The sequence below is a fragment of the Syngnathus acus genome, chromosome 20, assembly GCF_901709675.1.
Source record: "Syngnathus acus chromosome 20, fSynAcu1.2, whole genome shotgun sequence".
Classification (NCBI taxonomy): Eukaryota; Metazoa; Chordata; class Actinopteri; order Syngnathiformes; family Syngnathidae; genus Syngnathus; species Syngnathus acus.
In genome coordinates this window covers 4,016,623-4,035,512 of record NC_051104.1, presented here as the reverse complement: position 1 = coordinate 4,035,512, position 18,890 = coordinate 4,016,623, and the positions used below count along the sequence as shown (strand labels likewise).

The window sequence follows — 18,890 nt, the reverse complement described above, 5'->3', positions numbered from 1 at the left end:
GAAGTGTCCCAATGATTTTCTAGCACCTTTAAGATCTCCTTGCAGTGTGACTGCATTGTTCAAGCAAAGTTCAAGTCCGCTAGCGTGTTTGCGGTTTTGTAGGAGAGCACGTGTAGCAAAGTGGAGTAAAAGGAGTATTTGTTCATCAGTTTCATTTTAACATTGAAAGGGTTAAGGGCAACCAAAGTTGGAGGCGGACACTGTTTCTATTCACTTGTATGATAACCTCAAGGCAATTTGACATCTAATACGTGGTTAGGGCTAAGTTCCTCTTGTCAATGGGCACCTAATGACTTTGCAGAATTGTACATTTTGACTCCATTTTTTTTTCTAATTTATCCTGAAACCCTATAATCACTCTGTTAATTAAAATTGCATGAACATTTCCATTTACTGTGTTGGAAAAAAAAAACGTTTGGGGACAAAGATTATTTAACCTTCTCAAAATCACTTTTATTTGATGTTTTGAAAAATATGTGTACAAAGGTCATGCTCGGGGGTCATAATGATTACATGCTGTGCAATACTTGGATTTATGACTTCATACCTGCATCAATGCTCACATTCCATTGCGCAAATGAGGTGATGTTTGTGTACTAACACACTCTCCCGTAAGACTGCACACATAACATCATCGCAATTCCGAGCATGTTAGACTCAAAACACCATTTTATTGTTTTTTAAAATTACTCATTGTATGATGTTTTTCTGCAGCCAAATATTTCCTTCATTCATAAGATTAAGAGTTTGGAATTGATGAGTCATGATACCAAAGTGCAGCAAGCATCCCAAATCTTTTATCATATTGGAGGTGGACAATATTGATCCCCCCCAACCAATGTATCAGCAAACTGATGCATGGTTGTGCACTGAATGCGATGGAGCACGCAGACCAATTCATGAAGCACCATCACCAAACATCACGAGAGCACCCCTGACTGATTGCTATGTCTGATGCATGTCTGCTTAGCCGCTTAGACACACTCACAGACACGAGCGCACACACACTTACGGGGAGGGGAGCGCTCTTCATCTTCAAGGTCAAGAGCCAGGTCGTTGACTGATGGAAGTGACACCGTGCGTCCCAACATGTTGATCTCTCCCCAGATGTGGTCTGACAGAGCGACGAGAGGCAAACGTCGTATTAAAGCGTCATTGCATTTCAACGGGAGGATCTGGTGCGTTATGATGTGCGGGGACATATTTGCAGGCTGGACAAGACTCACCCTTGCCAAGTATGTAATCCAAAACCAGGCCAATGATTATCTCCCATTCCCTCCAAGCGCTGACTCAATTCTGATTTATGATTTGAATGAATATTGATTTTCCAGGAGCTCTTTTTCCCCCCCCCCCCTCCTTTCTCGCTCACCATCCATTTCTCCTTTTAACAAAAGAGTGAATGATATATGTGCATTGATTTCCAATCAATTATTTTTATTTTCATTTTATTTAAGCCTGGACAAATTTCAGTGGCCCCCACAGAGGGCGATGCATCTCTATCACTAGCGATGTACCTCATTACTAACTGGCCTTCTGCTTGTTGGCGGGGAAATAATGAGCAAAGGTTTATTTCGGAATCTGTCATGCCGGTATAAACATTGTCGGGCGATAAATTTGTGGCTGGAACCTTTACGTGACACTCGTAAACAAATATGCTAAATGAACATGTCAGCTCATTTTAGACCAAATCTTGCTCTTTAACCCTTTAAAGGGCACTCACAAAGACATTATTGAACTAAATAACAAGACTCTTTGACTTTTGTGCTTTAATGACTATCCTAATATTACATTTCAATGATATAGCATAATAAAATAAATTATTATTTTAGGTAAAAAGTAATTTAAAAAAATAATACATGTTTTTCCATTGAAGCAGTTCATAATTGTTAACTAATCCAACATACAATATTACCTTGCTCATTAGCTTTTATGGATATAGTAGATGAATGGCAGTGACCTGATTATTTAAACGCAGAGTAGCAGGTCATTAAATGCAACACGTGGATGCTCAGAAGTATTTGATTTTGAAGTCAAATGGACCTTGTCATTACATTCTTTACATCATCTGCTTCACTCCAATTCATTTCAATTCCAGCATTTCAACAATAAGATAAATGTGAGAAATAAGGTTAAGTTGCTTAGCATAATGTTGGGTCATTGTCTACTTACTTGCGTCCGGTCACTGAATTATAACCTCACACCCTCCCACCCAAAAAAAAAGAAACCCTCAATGGAACAACTCACTGATTGGGTTGACAGTGATGCATTAAATGGGTCAGCCTATAATTGCTCTTTCCTTGCGGCTACTTGCGGGCCTGGAATTACATAACGATGATAAAGCTGCAGACCTGGCCTTCCAAGATAAAACTGCCATGCAAGGACCCCGTTGCATTCTCTAAATGCTTCATCTAAGACGCCTTCTGAAGGAAGTGATTACCGTAGAGCAGCCAACTAATGCTCCGGCGGGACCCGAACGTGTACTATGTTATTCATCAAATACATCCAATGGAAGCCTTGGCAACTTGGAAAATGTATGAGTAATGACGGGCCATTATTGTGCAATGAGGAGCCTTGCATTCTTCTACATTTCATGTGCCGTGACAAAAAATGAGTTTTAGCGGCTCCACTAAATGGACACTTTTCAAATTCACTCTTTCCATTTAGTTCTACAAGGACACAATGAATAGGCTCTTTTGAAACATAAAAGCAAAGTGGAATTCCTAAGCGGAGCTACTGAGTCCAGCTCCGGGCTGAACAAGACATCCCGCCACCATATGACTAAATCAGATGCCGAGGGTGACAAATACGGCCTCACAGCTGAGAGCAGCACAAAGGATGCTCAGTTGTCTACTTAGCCAATGTCAGAAAATACTGCCACTTGGAAGACAATGCGGTTCTTGTGTTCGAAATGTTGTTTATCTCGTCGGGAGTTGGCGTGCCAGGTCGCCGTGTAACTTCACACTTATGCAATACGTGCAGGAAGTGCAACCTGGCGCAGTGGCAGAGGAAACTAAAAGAGGACATCTCGAGTGACGTAGAGTCACTACAACTATGTCACGGAATGTTACGAGCGGATGCATCGTTCATAACAAATGTCACCGTTGGACATGGTTGAGAGGTTGCAAGAGCAAAAAAGGTACATTTTGGGTTACTTCCAGTCACAGAAGAGGGAAGCAAGACTTCTAACCTAAATTGCAAGGTTAGGAGATTTTCTAGGCTCATCCTCACCCAAAACTAATCTCGGGCAGGTTTATAAGAGATGGAATTTTTTTAAAGAACGCTGACTCACACTGGCTTTACCCTCTACTATCTGTAAGTGTCCTCAACCTAAAACCCAAAACATTCCTTTAAATGCAACTTTATACAATAGTATAATTAGTAATGTTGTCCTGTCTGCCTGGATGCTCATGTTTTCTATTGTCCTTAATCAATTTAGTCTGAATCGGTTGAAGAAGTGGAATGGGAGGGGACTCTAGACATTCAGGCTATGACTAACCGAGGAATCAAAGCTGAAAGACAAAAGGCCACGCCTAACCCTGTGACCAAATTAAAGACCAAAGCAACTGCCTAAAGGACCAAAGCACAGTGAAAACAGTACCTTGATTTATGGCTTTAGTTTGATCAAAAATAAAGCTTGCAACTCAGTTTATTTGTACGTCAAATCAATTTACCCAGTTGAATTAAGTTGAAATGCCTTTAATCTGTTCCAGTCCAAAAAAAAAGCACTTCAATTTTTGTTAGGTTTAGAAGAAATAAATAAACTGGTTTCTTGAAGTGTACTAAGTTACTCTATGTTGGGAAAACTCGCAAGCCAAAACAACAACGGTGATGTGTGCGGGTGCTGAAGACTCAATGGCAACGTTTGACTGGTTAGTCTGCATGTAAGCTTCTGGGTGTGAGTTTTGGCTTACGACAGCTGCCTGAGAATGTTCTTGTTTTGTATTTTTGGCTGTTTTTCCTAGCCAAAGTGTTTGCACCTCTACTAAAACCTCTAAAACAAACTGTAAACATTGCAGAAATAGACTTGGGACTGAGTATTTCATTTACAGTAAGTCCAAATAGCTTTTCCTGAAATTAATGAGTTAATATATAAACTTGAATTGTGTGTACTTGAGGGGAAATTGTACTGTAAAAATACTTTGCATGTTGCATGCTCCAAGCAGATGAGGAAAACCTTGCCCATGCTTTTATCTCCAGAAGACTTGATTATTGCAATGGTCAACTAACTGGACTCCCTAAAAAGAGCATCAACCAGCTGCAGCTCATCTTATTTGGGAACACTAAATTACACATGCATACTAAATTACAGACAGTTCTATGCAAAACTGCACTCCCCCCTTTTCAAGTCGTAAAACTTATGTAATAACTACACAGTTCCAGCAACCAGTGTCTCAAGAATATGCTGAAACTTTTTTTTTTTTTTCTCGAGACCGATGTCAACACACTCCTCACCACAGTTTAGGGTGAGCTCATAGCGTTTAAACGCTGCTGTCACAGTGCTACTTGAGAGCACAGAAAGAGCGAGAGGGGTATGTTTTCAAAGGGATCGAGCAGTTTCGGCTCACATGCGCTGTCTGTGGTCAACCATGAAGCGAGCAACGCACAAACTGGACTGGAGCAAGTGGCCGTACGAGTTATGCGCTTATATACATGCTAAAAATAACTATCCAATCAGCGACGAGACACTGGGAGTCAAATGCGCCAATCAGAGCGGTGATCCAGCGTCATGTAGGCGTAGCTTCATTGTGATTGGTCAGTTGTGAGATCATTTGGCATGCAGGAAGCTGCTCGTTGCTGATTGGCTGATCCTCAGCAAGCGTCATCCAGCCGTGAGGAAGGGGGGGCGGGCTTGGAGGTTTGAATAGGGAACTTTGCAGAGCCAGTTGCTCGCCATCTAGTCCGGTGCAGTGTTTGCAAATACCTTAAACGCCAGGCAAGAGAAGAAGGAGGGGGACGGAAGGAGGCTGCTTGAAAACAAGCGCTGCTCGGTTTGCGTCGCATGCGAGTTACAGCAGGGGACACTCTTCGCTCCTTTTCCTCTTGGCTTGTTTTTCCTTCCTTACCAACACGTTTAACGCGCAGATCAAATAGGCTTACTTTGAAAGAAGCTCGGGCAAAATGGATGTTCTACCCATGTGCAGCATCTTTCAAGAACTTCAAATAGTTCACGACACGGGCTATTTCTCCGCCTTACCGTCACTGGAGGAGTACTGGCAGCAGGTGAATATGTCATCCACTCAATTTTCCGCTAAGTCGCAAAATACTATCCGTGATCATGTGCACGCTTAAGGTTGAGATCAGTCAAGTGTTTGTGATTAGATGGCTTGAATGTGAGGCTGTAGACGAAGTGGATCACTGTCACGTCTGACAGCTGGAAGTCCAAAACACTCGCGTGCGTGTGTAGCTTGCGCTGCGCTCCTGCTTGCGTGTGCACGACTCCACCGAGCTCCATTCAACGTTCCATTCTGATTTTCAAGGAAAAACTGTCATTTTAATTTTTAGAAACGATCCTTCTTAGATCGAGTTGTGATTGACGCTGTCAGGTTTAAATGTTCATGATCGTGGTTGAAGTTGCATTATGCTAAGAGTAATATTCTCTTTTTAAGTTGAATAAGGAAACTAAAATATTACCATCGTGATGCAATGCAGTTCCACACCAGTCCAAACTACAATCGCACTTTAATGTATCAAAGAGATCGACAGTAACAATCACAGCTCTACATGCATGGTTAGTGTGTGTGAATCAGCGGCACAAGATGAGAGCATATCAAATTCCAATTCCCCATTGGCAGGCATGCAAGCAAGCACAGCTGGGAAAAGGCTGCACAAGAGCGAGAAATATTTATTCTATATAGCTATCTCTGAGCACCATCTAATTCAATGGACCTTGCCTTTCAACTTTAATGGCTGCAGTGGAGTGGAGCTGATACTGGGGAAGGATGTGTGTGCATGTCAGAGGTACGCATGAGGAAAAGCAATTGAATAGCTCATGTGTGTGTGTGCGGGGGGTGAGTGGCTTCCTTAAAAGGTATCTAAATTTGCTCACTGAGTCATTGGCCTGCTGAAATTACAATGTTGAGACTCAATGGGGAAGATGGTGATTCATTGTTAATGGGATCACAGGTTAAGCTAATGCTGCATGCTGTGATCTTATAATATAGATTACAATACTTTCCAAAAGACATTTCTAATATTTGGGTTTTTATTGTATGTCAATTTGTTGGTGTTCACTTGATGCTGCAGGCAAGAGTTCCACCACATCCAGTGTTTGGGCTTGTGAGCACATACATCATTTAAAAGGAGACCCCCCCCCCCCCCCCCCTCACCCTCCACCTCTCTCGTACAATCCAGCGTGAAGCAGCCTACACTCTGCAGGGGTTGTGTTAAATTGCATGTTTTCTTACTCTACTTTCTGGTTTGTTGTCATTGCTTCAGACATGCTTGGAGCTGGAGCGCTATCTGCAGAGCGAGCCTTACGTCTCCACTCCTGAGCTGAAGTTTGATGGCCAGGAGGACCTCTGGAGCAAGTTGATCTTGGCCTGCGGGGACAAGGCCAAAGCCGAGGCCGACCCCAAGTTGCCCCCGGCCCCCCAAGAGGAGGACAATCACGACAGTCCCATTTTTGACACCAACAGTGTGAATTCGGATGCCAGCAGCGAAGCGTCAGACAGTTCCGAGGAGCTCTCACCCACGCACAGCTTTACCTCCAACCCTCTGGGCTCTGCCTTGGTAGGCTCTGGACCTTTTAGCCCGTCCGTGATCAGCACTCCGCCGTCCTCGCCGGAGGCTATCTCCGAGCCCGGCGGCGTGGTGAGCGGCTGGGTCGGCACGCACGGCGACTTGCACTTGCCGGGCAAAATCAGGAGCGGCGGCGTGGCAAAGAGTTCGGAAAAGACGGGACTCACCTGCGGGGATGTTTCCCCGGACGGCAGGAGGAGAATACACAGGTGTCAGTTCAACGGCTGTCGCAAGGTTTACACAAAGAGCTCCCACCTAAAAGCACACCAGCGCACTCATACAGGTGAGTTTTACACACGACTTGCTCATTTTCCAGACTTTATTGATTGAAAATGCGACTAATTCAGACATCCAGCCCAAATGGCATGGTACATCCGACGTGTAACGTAATTAAAGGCCCCCACATTGCACAAAGTCCTCAGCTGGTGCACAGCAACATTAGCCTTGCATGGCTGGATACCTAAACTGTGACCTAATCTTTGTGGAATGTGACTGACTGGCCCAGTGAGAGAGCCAAAGCGAGCGGGAGTAAGGGGGAGGGGCTGCACATGGGAGAAAACAGGACTTCAAAACAGATCCAGTTTCGCCATGGGAAAGGCGGAATGGGCTCGGGTGGTGGTCTGCCGCGTTTTGGGAGGCTTTGAGTGGTCACTTTTTTTTTTTTTTATTAGAGGCGTGCAATTGCATAGGTGGGATTTCTGCATCGGCAGAAGAATTCCAAGCATGCTTCCGGTTGCGTCAAAAGAGTACAACAAAAACACCCTAGTCATCCGACGGGTTCAGTGGAATCTCGTGACTCTGCATTACTCAGCAGGCGTGTTTCGCCCTGGAGGATGATTGATTTTGAATGTTATGCAAATAAGACTTGGTGAAAAGAAGAACAACAAAATGCATCAATGTTGGGTTTGTTGCAGGTGAGAAGCCGTACAGGTGTTCATGGGAGGGCTGCGAGTGGCGTTTTGCACGGAGCGACGAGTTGACCAGACACTTCAGGAAGCACACCGGGGCAAAGCCATTCAAATGCAGTCACTGTGACAGGTAAGTTTGTCCTCACAGCGGAGCAGAGCTTCACACAGGCAGGACACAAAAAAATGTTTGCCAACTAAATTGGACTGGAAAGTTTTGTCTTAAGAGTCAGAGATTCAAAGGGCGATTGTTTCACATGATGAGAGACTGTTTGTTTTCTTTTTTTCCTCTTTGGACACCATTGCAAAATACCGAATTGGCAAAACAGATAGCAGTATCCATTCAAGTGTAGCAGTATTTTCAAAGTATGTTCAAAACAATTGTTGCCTTTCATGCAGCCAGTGCTGGTTCAGAGCCTGGCCAGTGACTTTCCATGGCAAACTGATGGAAATAGTTTACATTGTTACAGATACTGTTACTGGCAGTCTTGTTTATAAAGTTACAAAATCATGTTTTATAAAAAAAAAAAGCTTTTCAGTAGCTAAAATGCTATGTGAGCATTTTAAAATATTGGATGTGGTTTTATTATTATATTGCCAAGCAAGGGGCCTTTCTAATAAATAATAATAAATAATGTAAAGTCTGCAAAAATACTCATTCTGTTGTCCTTGAGAAAAAAAAACACATCTCAGCCTTCCTCTTCTGCTCCAATAATGTTTGACTCCCCCCCCCCCCGCCCTCCCTCCTCTCCTCCTTCCCTGTCTCCAGATGTTTCTCCAGGTCTGACCATCTGGCTCTTCACATGAAGAGGCACATCTAAAGCCGGGGTGAGCACCAAACCAAGCAACACAGCGGAGGGCAAATGTTTTTTTTTTTCTTTTTTTTTTCTTGTTTTTTTTTCTTAATGGGGAAAAAAAAAAAAAAAATCACAGTCTCCCTACCAGCCTCTTGGTTGAACTTATCCCAGAGAGCCGAGTGGTGGGAGTGTGTTCCAGCCAAAGCATGCTGTTTTGCACCATACTGAAACCCAGTGCCTCCGGGACCTCTCTTCAGAGGGGGGGACGCCCAGAAGGTTGCAACAAGCGGACAAAATCATCAATAGGGAGAAAGATGCTGAGAGCAATTTTTTTCATTTAAAAAAACGGTCAGGAAAAAAAAAACTAAGAAAAAAAAAAAAGATAAGAATGAATGATTTTGTTTGTATGGTGCATGATGTTTTGGGGACATCTCCCCATTGGACAGCTGATACACTGGTACTTTGCAAAAACTGTCTGAGGTGAGCACGAATGTACTGTGAATGACTTAGCAATCGCCTGCCTGCCCCCTTTTACGGGAAGAATAGAGAAAGAGAAGAAGAGAAGGATGGATGGCTAGCTGGATGGTCCGAGGGGGCTGGCACCGACGTTGCTGTGGACTGAGTGGGCTTTCCTGGGGAAACATTCCACTTGTGTTTCCCCAGTGGCAGTCTGTCTGGCACCTAGACTTGGGGGGTGAGGAGGTTTTTCTACCAGAGAAAAAAAACAAACAAAAAACAAAAAAACACGTCACCTTTCTGGTTTAGGACCGAAACTCACCCCCGTGGTCGCTGTATGAGTTTTTTTTTTTTTGTTTTGGTGGTTTTTGGTGCAGCTACTAAATGTGCAATGTGTTATGTAGCCTGATTTCTTATTTTTTTACAAGCTACAAAGCTTCCTTTGTAGTCCAATTGTATAAGCTGTGTGCTTAGAGGTATAACACGACTATAACTTCAGTATCATAGACAGGTGTTGCATGGTTCTAGGGTTTGTTCATTTCCCGTTTCCACTATAATCAGGACTGCAAATAGTTTCAATTAAAGTGCAGCTAAAACGCAAACGGTTAAAAAAAATGTTACAATATTGTACATAAAGCCTTGATGATTCCCTCTTTTTATTTTATTTAACCAAATCCTCATTCCTGTGTTCATTTCACCACCGCTTGCTTGTTCTCATTCATCTTCTGCCTTGGGGTGACAATTTTTGAATTTTTTTGTACTTTCTTTCTATCTAATAATGCACTGTTGACCTGAATGGTGCCTTATGCAAGTGACTGCCCCGAGGCAGCGGCGGTGTGCTCCTGTCGGGAGGTCGTATTTGTTGTTATGGGTGATTTCGACAAGCTCGATCAAGGCTCAATTACAAGTTTTCTCGTTGTGTTTGGTGACGGCGATCTCTTTTTTTCTTAACTGTGCTCACTAAAGTATTTTTTTCCTTTGCGCCGATTTAGCGACAATTCTGTAAATAGATAAAATGCTGTATGTTGAAAGCACTTATTTTTCGTTATTAACGATGTCAACTACTGTGTAGTATGTACTGATGTCCATCAAGCACAGCTCAAAAGGTACAAAAAAAGACCCCCCGTTATTTTAAGTTGATGCTTTTCTTAGTCATCCCCCCCCCTCGCCACCTTGTCCCTTTTATGCCTGCAAGTGGGACTGAAGAAACAGCTAAAGATTTATTGTAATTAACAGGCTGCAGTTGGACAGGCCTCGCCTTGTAGTGCCTCACAGTAATGAATTGCTAAAGGCTTTGTTGGCATGGAATCTGTCACAGACTGCTGACTGTGGAGGTTGGATATTGACCTGTCTAGGGAGCGCTGTTTTAGCAAGAGGCAACAACAGTATTAGGAAAACCAAAAGAAGGATCCGGCCCAAAAAGCAGGCATGATGCGCCGATGAGGGGGTGATAAAGATCAACCATTGACAGTGCTTGTCAAAGCTAAATCAGAGTCAAAACACTAACTGGCCGAGGGTGACTCCCGATGGATATTTGCCAAAAGGAATCAGATGTTGCGCGGCAATATATAGATTTCAAATGGCCGGGGTGCTCCGAGACGTGTACAAACTTGAAACGACGATAGATTGGAGATAGCTGGCAGCCGATACAGTTCAAATCGTAATTGAGCCTTGAAACAGCTCTGTTTGCTGACATGGTTTTCACTCCACGTCATCTCTTTCATGCCACTACTACTATTCCAGCTCTTCTGTCTCTCACACACACACACACACAGCTTTGTTCTCAATTGAATCTTTGTATAAAAGGAAAAAAAAAACAACTTTTGTAAAATTGTTATGTTTATGCTTTATGAAATTTTTATTTGGAATTGTTTTGCAAAATTGTTATATTTCTGTATGAATGTATTTTTTATTGGAATAATAAGAAATTCTTATCTGACCTTGCTTCCTTTGTCTTATTTGTTGAGTTATTGCCAGCGCTTCCTGCCCTGCAGTGACGCAGACAAAAATGTGATTAAAGCCGGCGTATGGGCACCAAGGGCACAAATGTAACATTTTATTTTATTCCCTAATGAATTTACAACCGTGATGTCCACCAGGTGCTCCATTGTGCAACATCCTTCCTGCATTTTTATTTTACTGTTGCCCTCACCTTTTCCTGACTTGTAAATAACCGCTCGCCCAATCAAATGAAACACCCCCGGAAAAGTTTCCCTGCAAAACGCCGTCATATAGTTGAAATTCCATTCGCTCCACGTTCCTTACTGCAAGCTAGTGCTCATCAAAGCAGTATAAATAATTTATCCCTCGCTCTTACAGCCCATGGCGTTTAATTATAGAGCCACTTTCATACATTTGTTTGATGATTACTTTCTTTAACGCAGATAATGATACAAAACAGCAGTGGGTAAACCAAAGAGCCGAATTTAAGTTATAAACTAACGAGAAATAACATGCTCCCTTGCTTATGCTGATGACTTAGAATGGGCAGGCAACTTATTAGCGCCTCTGATTTCCAGTAAAGGCCTTTTGCGTTTTAAATGAGCTTTGCGAGCAGTTGCTAATTAGCCCATTTTTTAAAAAGAACCTCCCCAGATTTGGCGAGGAATGTTGTTTTTTTGCCCGGGATTGCTTCAGCGCCTTGATCTGCCCCACTTCATTTACTCACTTCAAATCTACCTACAGTACCGTGCATAATACACAACACGGATAAGGAGCGTGTTTCATTTGTAAATAGAATCGAGTTTTATGTAACATCTCTCGCTGGCAAAGTAGCACGGGAATTTTAGTATACATAATACGACACCGTCCAAACTGTGAAATAACAGACAAGCAGCGAGAGTGAGGGACTGCATTAAATGAGCATGAGCCAGACACACACGGACTGTGATGAAGGCCCCCAGCAAGTTAAATGAGGGGAAATAATAAGGGAAGAAGAGCTTATCAGGCTCCGAGTCTGGTCCATTCAGCCAGCCAGACTGCAAGTCATCACATATGCCGATTTCACTGTGAAAGCCCGTGTGTGGGCCTCCTCCCCCCCTCCCTCCAGCTCTTTTTGCTAATGGAGTCTATTAGGGGCGGTTCGGTGGTGCACTGGGTAGCACGTCCGCCTCACAGTTAGGAGGGTGCGGGTTCGATTCCACCTCCGGCCCTCCCTGTGTGGAGTTTGCATGTTCTCCCCGGGCCCGCGTGGGTTTTCTCCGGGCACTCCGGTTTCCTCCCACATCCCAAAAACATGCTTGGTAGGCCGATTGAAGACTCTGAATTGTCCCTAGGTGTGAGTGCGAGTGCAAATGGTTGTTTGTCTCTGTGTGCCCTGCGATTGGCTGGCAACCGGTTCAGGGTGTCCCCCGCCTACTGGCCGATGATGGCTGGGATAGGGTCCGGCACACCCGCGACCCCCGTGGGGACTAAGCGGTTCAGAAAATGAATGGATGGATGGAGTCTATTAGGACTTGTCTTATTGGGGGAATGGAACTCAAATCAGAGGTCACCATCCTCGCTTTAAGTGCAAGCAGTCCCCCAACTGTAATTTGTAGAAAGATAATTGTCTAGAGTTGCATCTTTTGTCCTTTGTGTCTTTCCTCATTGATAAATTCAAGTCCTCAGCTGAAAGTGCGTCTTTTGAACACGGAGACAAAACTCCTAAGAGTTAGACTTGACCTGGTAAAAGAGGTGGAAAGCTTCACTTGAGATTTTTAAGTGACATCAGCTTGCCGTCGGGTTTTTTTTTTGGCAGAAAACCTCTGCCAGCTGATGTTGCCGAGTCCCCTGCAGAGAATAGCAACAGTGAGCGAATGCACATCTTGTCAAAATAAGAGGCGATGACTAAAAGGGTTTGTTGACATTATAAAACCATGTGGGGAAAATCAGATTTGGAAGATGCGACCTGATGACAATACCAAGTTACACCCCTAAAAAAAACATGTGGAGTCAGAGCCATGTGATTGCGGGGATTTGCCTCACATATTATATGAGCAAGCAGTTCAATTGACCATAATAACAGCATGAAAATGAAAGATCGGGCCAAATGAAACAGTGGGAGAGCGACCGTTCAGCCTTATGTACAGTAGTTATTTGCTCTTGCTGAAATTCAATTACACAAATGAAATTAGTGTAAGCAGTTAATTAATATGCACAATGTATCATATTCTCGGAATAGATTTCGTGTAAAGGGAGAAAGGATGTGTGTTATGTTAACTCAGGCAAATGCAAGAACACTTTTAAATGTTGAAAAGTATGAGTTCATGTGCTGTTTTGCGTTTGGTTGCATTTATTTTTTTATCTTATTTGTATTTCTGTGTTTCGTTTCCTTTGCTTTATGCTGAGTCACAATGTCATTTAGTGTTTGTGGATTTTTTTCTGCTTGTTTTGGCCTTACCTGTTCTGTTCTTTATGCCAACCAATCAGCTTCTTCCAGCCAATCGTGTCTTGTCCAGGTGTGCTTTGTTGCCTTGTCAATTATTTTGTATTTAGTTACCTGGTTTCCTTCAGTCGGGTTTGGTTGGTTGTTGTTGCAAGTCGTGTTAACCAATGCTTCTTAGAATATTGACTCTTGTGATTCAGTATTTTTGTTTTTCCCAGTGCCTTGTTTGTCTTTTTGCTTTAGGATTTTTTTTTTTATTATTGTTCATATCGCCTTGCCTTCCTGCTTCCAATTTGTAGCTCCACCACAATTTATTCCGATTAAATTCATCATGTCTTCAAACTAAATATACATTGGGAAAACAGGCAGGTCATTCAACATGAGGAAAAAGGAACATCAAAAAGAATGCAAAAAGACAGTGGGGTGATTTACTCGGACACTAAGAGAAAAAGCAGAACAGGAAAATCTCAAATCAGCCATCACAGACCACTGCAGGAGAAACAACTAAATCATGGACTGGGAAAGGAGAAAAATCTTAACAGAATCCAACAAACTAAAGCAGTGGATCAAGGAGGCCATTGAGATAAGGAAGCAAGCAAGCAGGACCATCCTATCGCACACCTGGGATTCCATTCTCCAAGGACCACCATGGGCGGACGGGCCAGCTTGGCGGACTTTGACATGTCTGCCGAGCCGCCCAATGGATAAAAGACACGTCGGATGACGGCTCTGAGGAAGACTGGAGTAGCAGTCCAAACTGTCAGCACCAGGTAACAACAATTTTTTTTTTTCATTGTCTGAATCTACATATATCCCCCACAATTTTCTACACAACAAAGTGCACATTTAAAGTGTGCATTGGTGCATCCTTATGACCACTAGCAATTTGCATAATCGTGTGATCCTCCAGTCCCATGAATAATAAAGCCACCTTTTTATGAATTGATCTTCACATAATGCCTGAATACACCAAACATTTACCCTATTTCCTTTTTGTCACCAGGCTAAGTCATAGCCCCTGCAAACATTTCCACTAATAGCCATCTAATTAGTTGGGTTTAGCTGCAGACAGCAGTTAAGCTGATGTTCCATATAGCAAAGAGGGAGCGCTTGTAAAAACACATATGGTCGCCACTGTGAGCGTGTATGTTGTTGCTAATGCATGTTTGCAACAATGACCAGATACTTGAATGTATACAATCACATTATTTGGTTTTCAATCTCTATTACAGCACTCCTATCCTTTATTTGATACTCTTTCTTCTTTAGCGTTCATGTTGGGTTCAATACATAAATATGGAAATGTAAGCTGGATCTTTAAAAAACAGAACTTGTACTATGCTTGGAAGAAATGTAATACAATAAGCTTGTCACACTGGTAGGATCCTGTTGACAATCAATATACAATGGTACACAGCCCTGAAGGGAACCATCTGGTTCTATGGATCATTTTTAAATCAATATAAGCTAAGATGAAAGCAAAATGATCTCATTTGACAAAAAAAAAACTTGTTCTTAAATGACAACAACATGTAAGGTGTTGTAAGCACGATGAGGTTCATACTCGATGCATTTGCTCAGCGCGAGGTGAATGAGTCCATCTGATCGCAAATCCGGGGTCGAACTCGGGCATAGTCATAATGGTGGCTGTAATTAGATTCTCTTCTCTCGATGTCTCTGGCTTGTGTCACTCCGCTGGACAGTGACCGTGTGCTCAGGAGGATGGAGCAGAATAAACCGCTGCTTGCCTCCTGAGCTAGGGGGGGTCAAACGATCAAGAAGATGTGAGGAATGGTGAGTCCACATTCCCTTATAATGGTCCCTGGTGGCATCCCTGTCCTTTCCCTTCGTCCCTATAAAGCATATTTGGTAGGTCAAATACTGCCATGTAGATTACTAAGCCGCTTCATGATCATATTTTTATTGGATGATTCCAAAAGAGTTGTTTCTCAAAATAAATGCGTCATCACTTTGCATATAGTCAAAGTCAGTCTGTACACTGTGAGGCTGATTCAGGGCTTTTTAGTCCACTTATTGACTCCCAAACGGAACGTCTGTTTGACAGAAAAGCAATGATGTGGCATACAGCGTTTTTTTTGGTTTTTTTTTGAGTTCCCACTGAAAAGGCTCGCAAAGTATTTGACGTAGTGTTTGACTTTTCAGCACATTTTTGCTCCAATGTTGTTTACTAATCAATGAAACAGAATTTTCTGCCTTGTCTTTAATTTATTTGAAATCTACAATGTGGTGGCAAACCTGAGTAAAACAAATTGCGTACTTGAAAACAATTCAATGGATTAAAACAGGGAGAGGAATTTATATTTGGATTATTGAGATATATCCTGTCACGTTGAATTTTTTTCTCAAGGTGTCTGGAAATCTCCATTTGGTGCACGAAGCAGCATGATAGGAATTTCTCTCTGTGGCTTTTCCCTAAGTGACAGGATTTCTCCGGACTTCTACGGGAATTGCATTTTGTGCTCTTTCCTTGTCTCTCAAAAGCTGTTACTTTAGACCAAGCTATTATTTTTCCTCACAGCCCGTTCACAATCTGAAGTGAAAGGAATTCAGTTACAAGACTCAAGCTAGATGTCAAACCATGTTAAAGCTGCTATGATTTTCAATTCCTTCGACCATTATATACTGAAGGCAGTGAGTAGAGACTGTACTTGTTCAAGTGAAGGCCTGAGACATTTTGAAAAGCGAGTTACCAGTGTGCATTTGCATTCATCACCATAAGAAGCGCCTTCCGACGATCTGTTGCTAGCGGACGGAAGCAGTAGAGCCCCACGAAACGATCTCTTTTCATTTCACACAATCTGATTATTTTCACCTGTAATGTGATGCATTCCCCTTTGCTCGGATCACAATTACCGCGAGGATAGCCGAGATGGCGGGATTACCACTTCTATTCCGACAACCTATCGGTTCACGTCGTCCGTGTCGCGGAAATGGGAAATGAATTGTTTCTTTAACATGCATCTACTTAGCATGGCTTTAATGTGATTCTATTTTCTTATGAGCTGCATTATTAAAAAGATACGGCAGAGAATACGTGTTGAAAATATAACCTAGCATAAATTGTAGCGATGTGACACTAGATTCAGTCTTCAATTAACATAGCCATTCCTACTAAATATATCAAATACAAATTATTTAGAGGGATCTCAGTGGTTGAGTCCAAGCTGTAATTAACAGAATTTGACTTGTATCTCAATTCTTAGTAATAATAGAACAGCGACAGCGAATAGCCTAGCTAGATTTACAGCTTGCGGCACCGCAGGGAATCGTCTTTCAAAAGAAGAGCCCGGAAGAAGAAAGGCATTTTGCATCTAAATTCACATGCTGTCCTCCTGGATGAATTGCTCATGAAGAATTCATCGCGGCTAGGTGTAGTGCATTTAAAAGCAAATGGCAAGACTTGACCTTTTACAATGATGCTAGTTGTTGTCTGCAGTATGTAACAAGGTTTTGGGGAAGTGATTAATTTACATCATGATTTACATCAAATTTAATCACAGTCACAGTCTGCGGACAAGCGCTGCATCTAATTGTCATTCTAGCTTCAATAAGTTATGAACTCCCGATTGCTTTACAACGCATCACAATTATCACCACAACGTTCACTTTGCCATGAATTATTTGCCTTTCGAACAAGTAATAAACGTTGGAAATGGTTCAAGGCTGGCATTAGAAACTAGTTTATTTGAAAAATAAACTCAAATGATGATTTTCTTTGAGGGGGGGTGGTATTTCTGAGATTTTAGTGCTTAAAGATAAATGAAGGTCACCTTATTGTTCATAGTTCAGGGATATTATCGTCCATCAAGGTTCTGAGATTGCCAGACTACACTAAAATCTCAAAAACTGGAGCTTGTAAAGCTTTCTTTTTTAAATATTCTTCTGAAGCAGTGATTAGTGTTTCATTGTGTTTTAACATTGATTCATTTCCTGCTAAAATCTACTGTAAGATGATTGCAAAAAAAAATAATCACTGCACACCTTGAAATCATTCGTTAGCTGCAGATGAATTACCTCTCTTGGATGATTGTGTACTTTTGCTTCTCAAGGTTGTAAATGTGACCATGTTAGGTTAATCGCTGGATTTCCGGGTTTGATATTTACATTTGACTTGATCATATCCTATTAAAGCCCGAGGCAACAAACGAACTTTGCCACTCACTCTGGATATTAATCCGCCTTGCTCTTTTTCTCCTGCTCTCTCTCTACCTCCATCTCCAGGAATTAATTTAGCAATGCAGCACAGCATTCTTTGGACCAGACCCTAATTAATTTTTGGTTACACTAATTAATTATCAAATGCAAAAAACTGAAGAGCATATAGAAGATAAAGAAGTTACCGGTGGTGTTGAAGAGTTGATCTACATGCGAAACGGTGTGACAGTATGTGAGGTGAATGCAATGAAAGTGATTGGGGAAAAGCTCAGTGTTGTTTTGCCAACCAATTTGTTTTTTTAGGTCAAAAGACACAGTGGTGAAATAAACCCGTCTGTGGCTCAAGAAGTGAATGTCACAAAACTTGGGAATGCTAAAAGGATTCATGACCCTGAATCGACCGTGAGGCTAATGGACGCTTGTAGCCTTTTAGAGCAGCAATCAGCTCCAAAATAAAGTGAGGGAAAAAAAAAAGGGGTGTCAAATTTTGCTAAAAGTCAATCGGCCAGGTGAAAATGCATTAAAATGATCAAACGTGTTTGGCCTTTAATCTAACAAAAAGGTCAACCTTAACGTTTGTATTCCTTTTGGTTCTATATGAAGATAAATGATTCGCTGGAGTCGACTTGAAGAAGCAAACAAAGCCGTCCGACACGTGCGGTGAGATTTGGTGGAAGCCCAACTGTTTGCACCACATCACGTCCAATCATAGCCACAGACAGCCAACAGGTTACTTTGCATTTTAATTATGAGAAGGTCAAGCCAGGGTTTGTTCACCAGCATGTGATTAAACATGCACCGGACGCATAATTTATAGAGCACGGAGGTCGCTTTGACCCCATCACAATTTTTACAATCTCCCACCAGCCAGTCTTGGTGCAATGTAAATGAAGCAAGTAATTTATGACAGACGGTTATTCATGAGAACTAAAGAGGTGGTTGGAAAAAAAAAAACAATCAATAATACATGTTTAGGCAATTTTATTAACTGTCTGTTTGTCATAAATCATCCTCGCTCCAAGCTGTTTTCTTCATCACGCATGTTTATGGCTTCTTAAAAAGTGGAAAAGGCGAGTGGAAACACAGAGTTGAATCACCGTCGATTTGATGATGTTTCCAGTTTGTCACTCGGAAGGATTGACTGCGCTTCCGCGGTCTCGTTTCTCATTGTCGCCGCAAAAGTGTTGTGAGAGTCAGCATACATAGCGGGCAAATTATATGATGTCATTTCAAAACTTTATTGCTCTCAACCAAAACCCGCTGGTCGCTCCAACCAGCTTTCTGGAATGTGAAGGAGTCAATGGTGCTGAAACTGAGCCAAGTACACAATGTTGTCATGGTAACCTACTTTTTCACAAGATTCCATATGTTCTCTCAACCACAACTGTCAAAGACAATAACAGTCATGCGTGAGGGTTATGCTAAATGTCAAGTGCAAACAACAACATGAGC

At 42.2% G+C, this 18,890-nt stretch overlaps 1 protein-coding gene across 1 annotated transcript; it reads left to right on the top strand.

Moving 5' to 3' along the window:
- The first annotated feature begins 4,838 nt into the window (after window positions 1–4,838).
- On the top strand, window positions 4,839–10,835 carry klf6a (Kruppel-like factor 6a). Its single transcript, XM_037279654.1, has 4 exons — window positions 4,839–5,220; window positions 6,436–7,021; window positions 7,653–7,776; window positions 8,413–10,835. The coding sequence occupies exons 1-4, from the start codon at window positions 5,119–5,121 to the stop codon at window positions 8,462–8,464; spliced, it is 864 nt and encodes a 287-aa protein (XP_037135549.1). The 5' UTR covers window positions 4,839–5,118; the 3' UTR covers window positions 8,465–10,835.
- Window positions 10,836–18,890: the final 8,055 nt, after the last annotated feature.

Coding starts and splice junctions, on each gene's coding strand:
- klf6a (XM_037279654.1), top strand. CDS start 5,119: ATGGATGTTCTACCCATGTGCAGCATCTTTCAAGAACTTCAAATAGTT. Junction 7,022..7,652: donor ACACCAGCGCACTCATACAG/GTGAGTTTTACA, acceptor GGTTTGTTGCAG/GTGAGAAGCCGTACAGGTGT. Junction 7,777..8,412: donor AAATGCAGTCACTGTGACAG/GTAAGTTTGTCC, acceptor CCCTGTCTCCAG/ATGTTTCTCCAGGTCTGACC.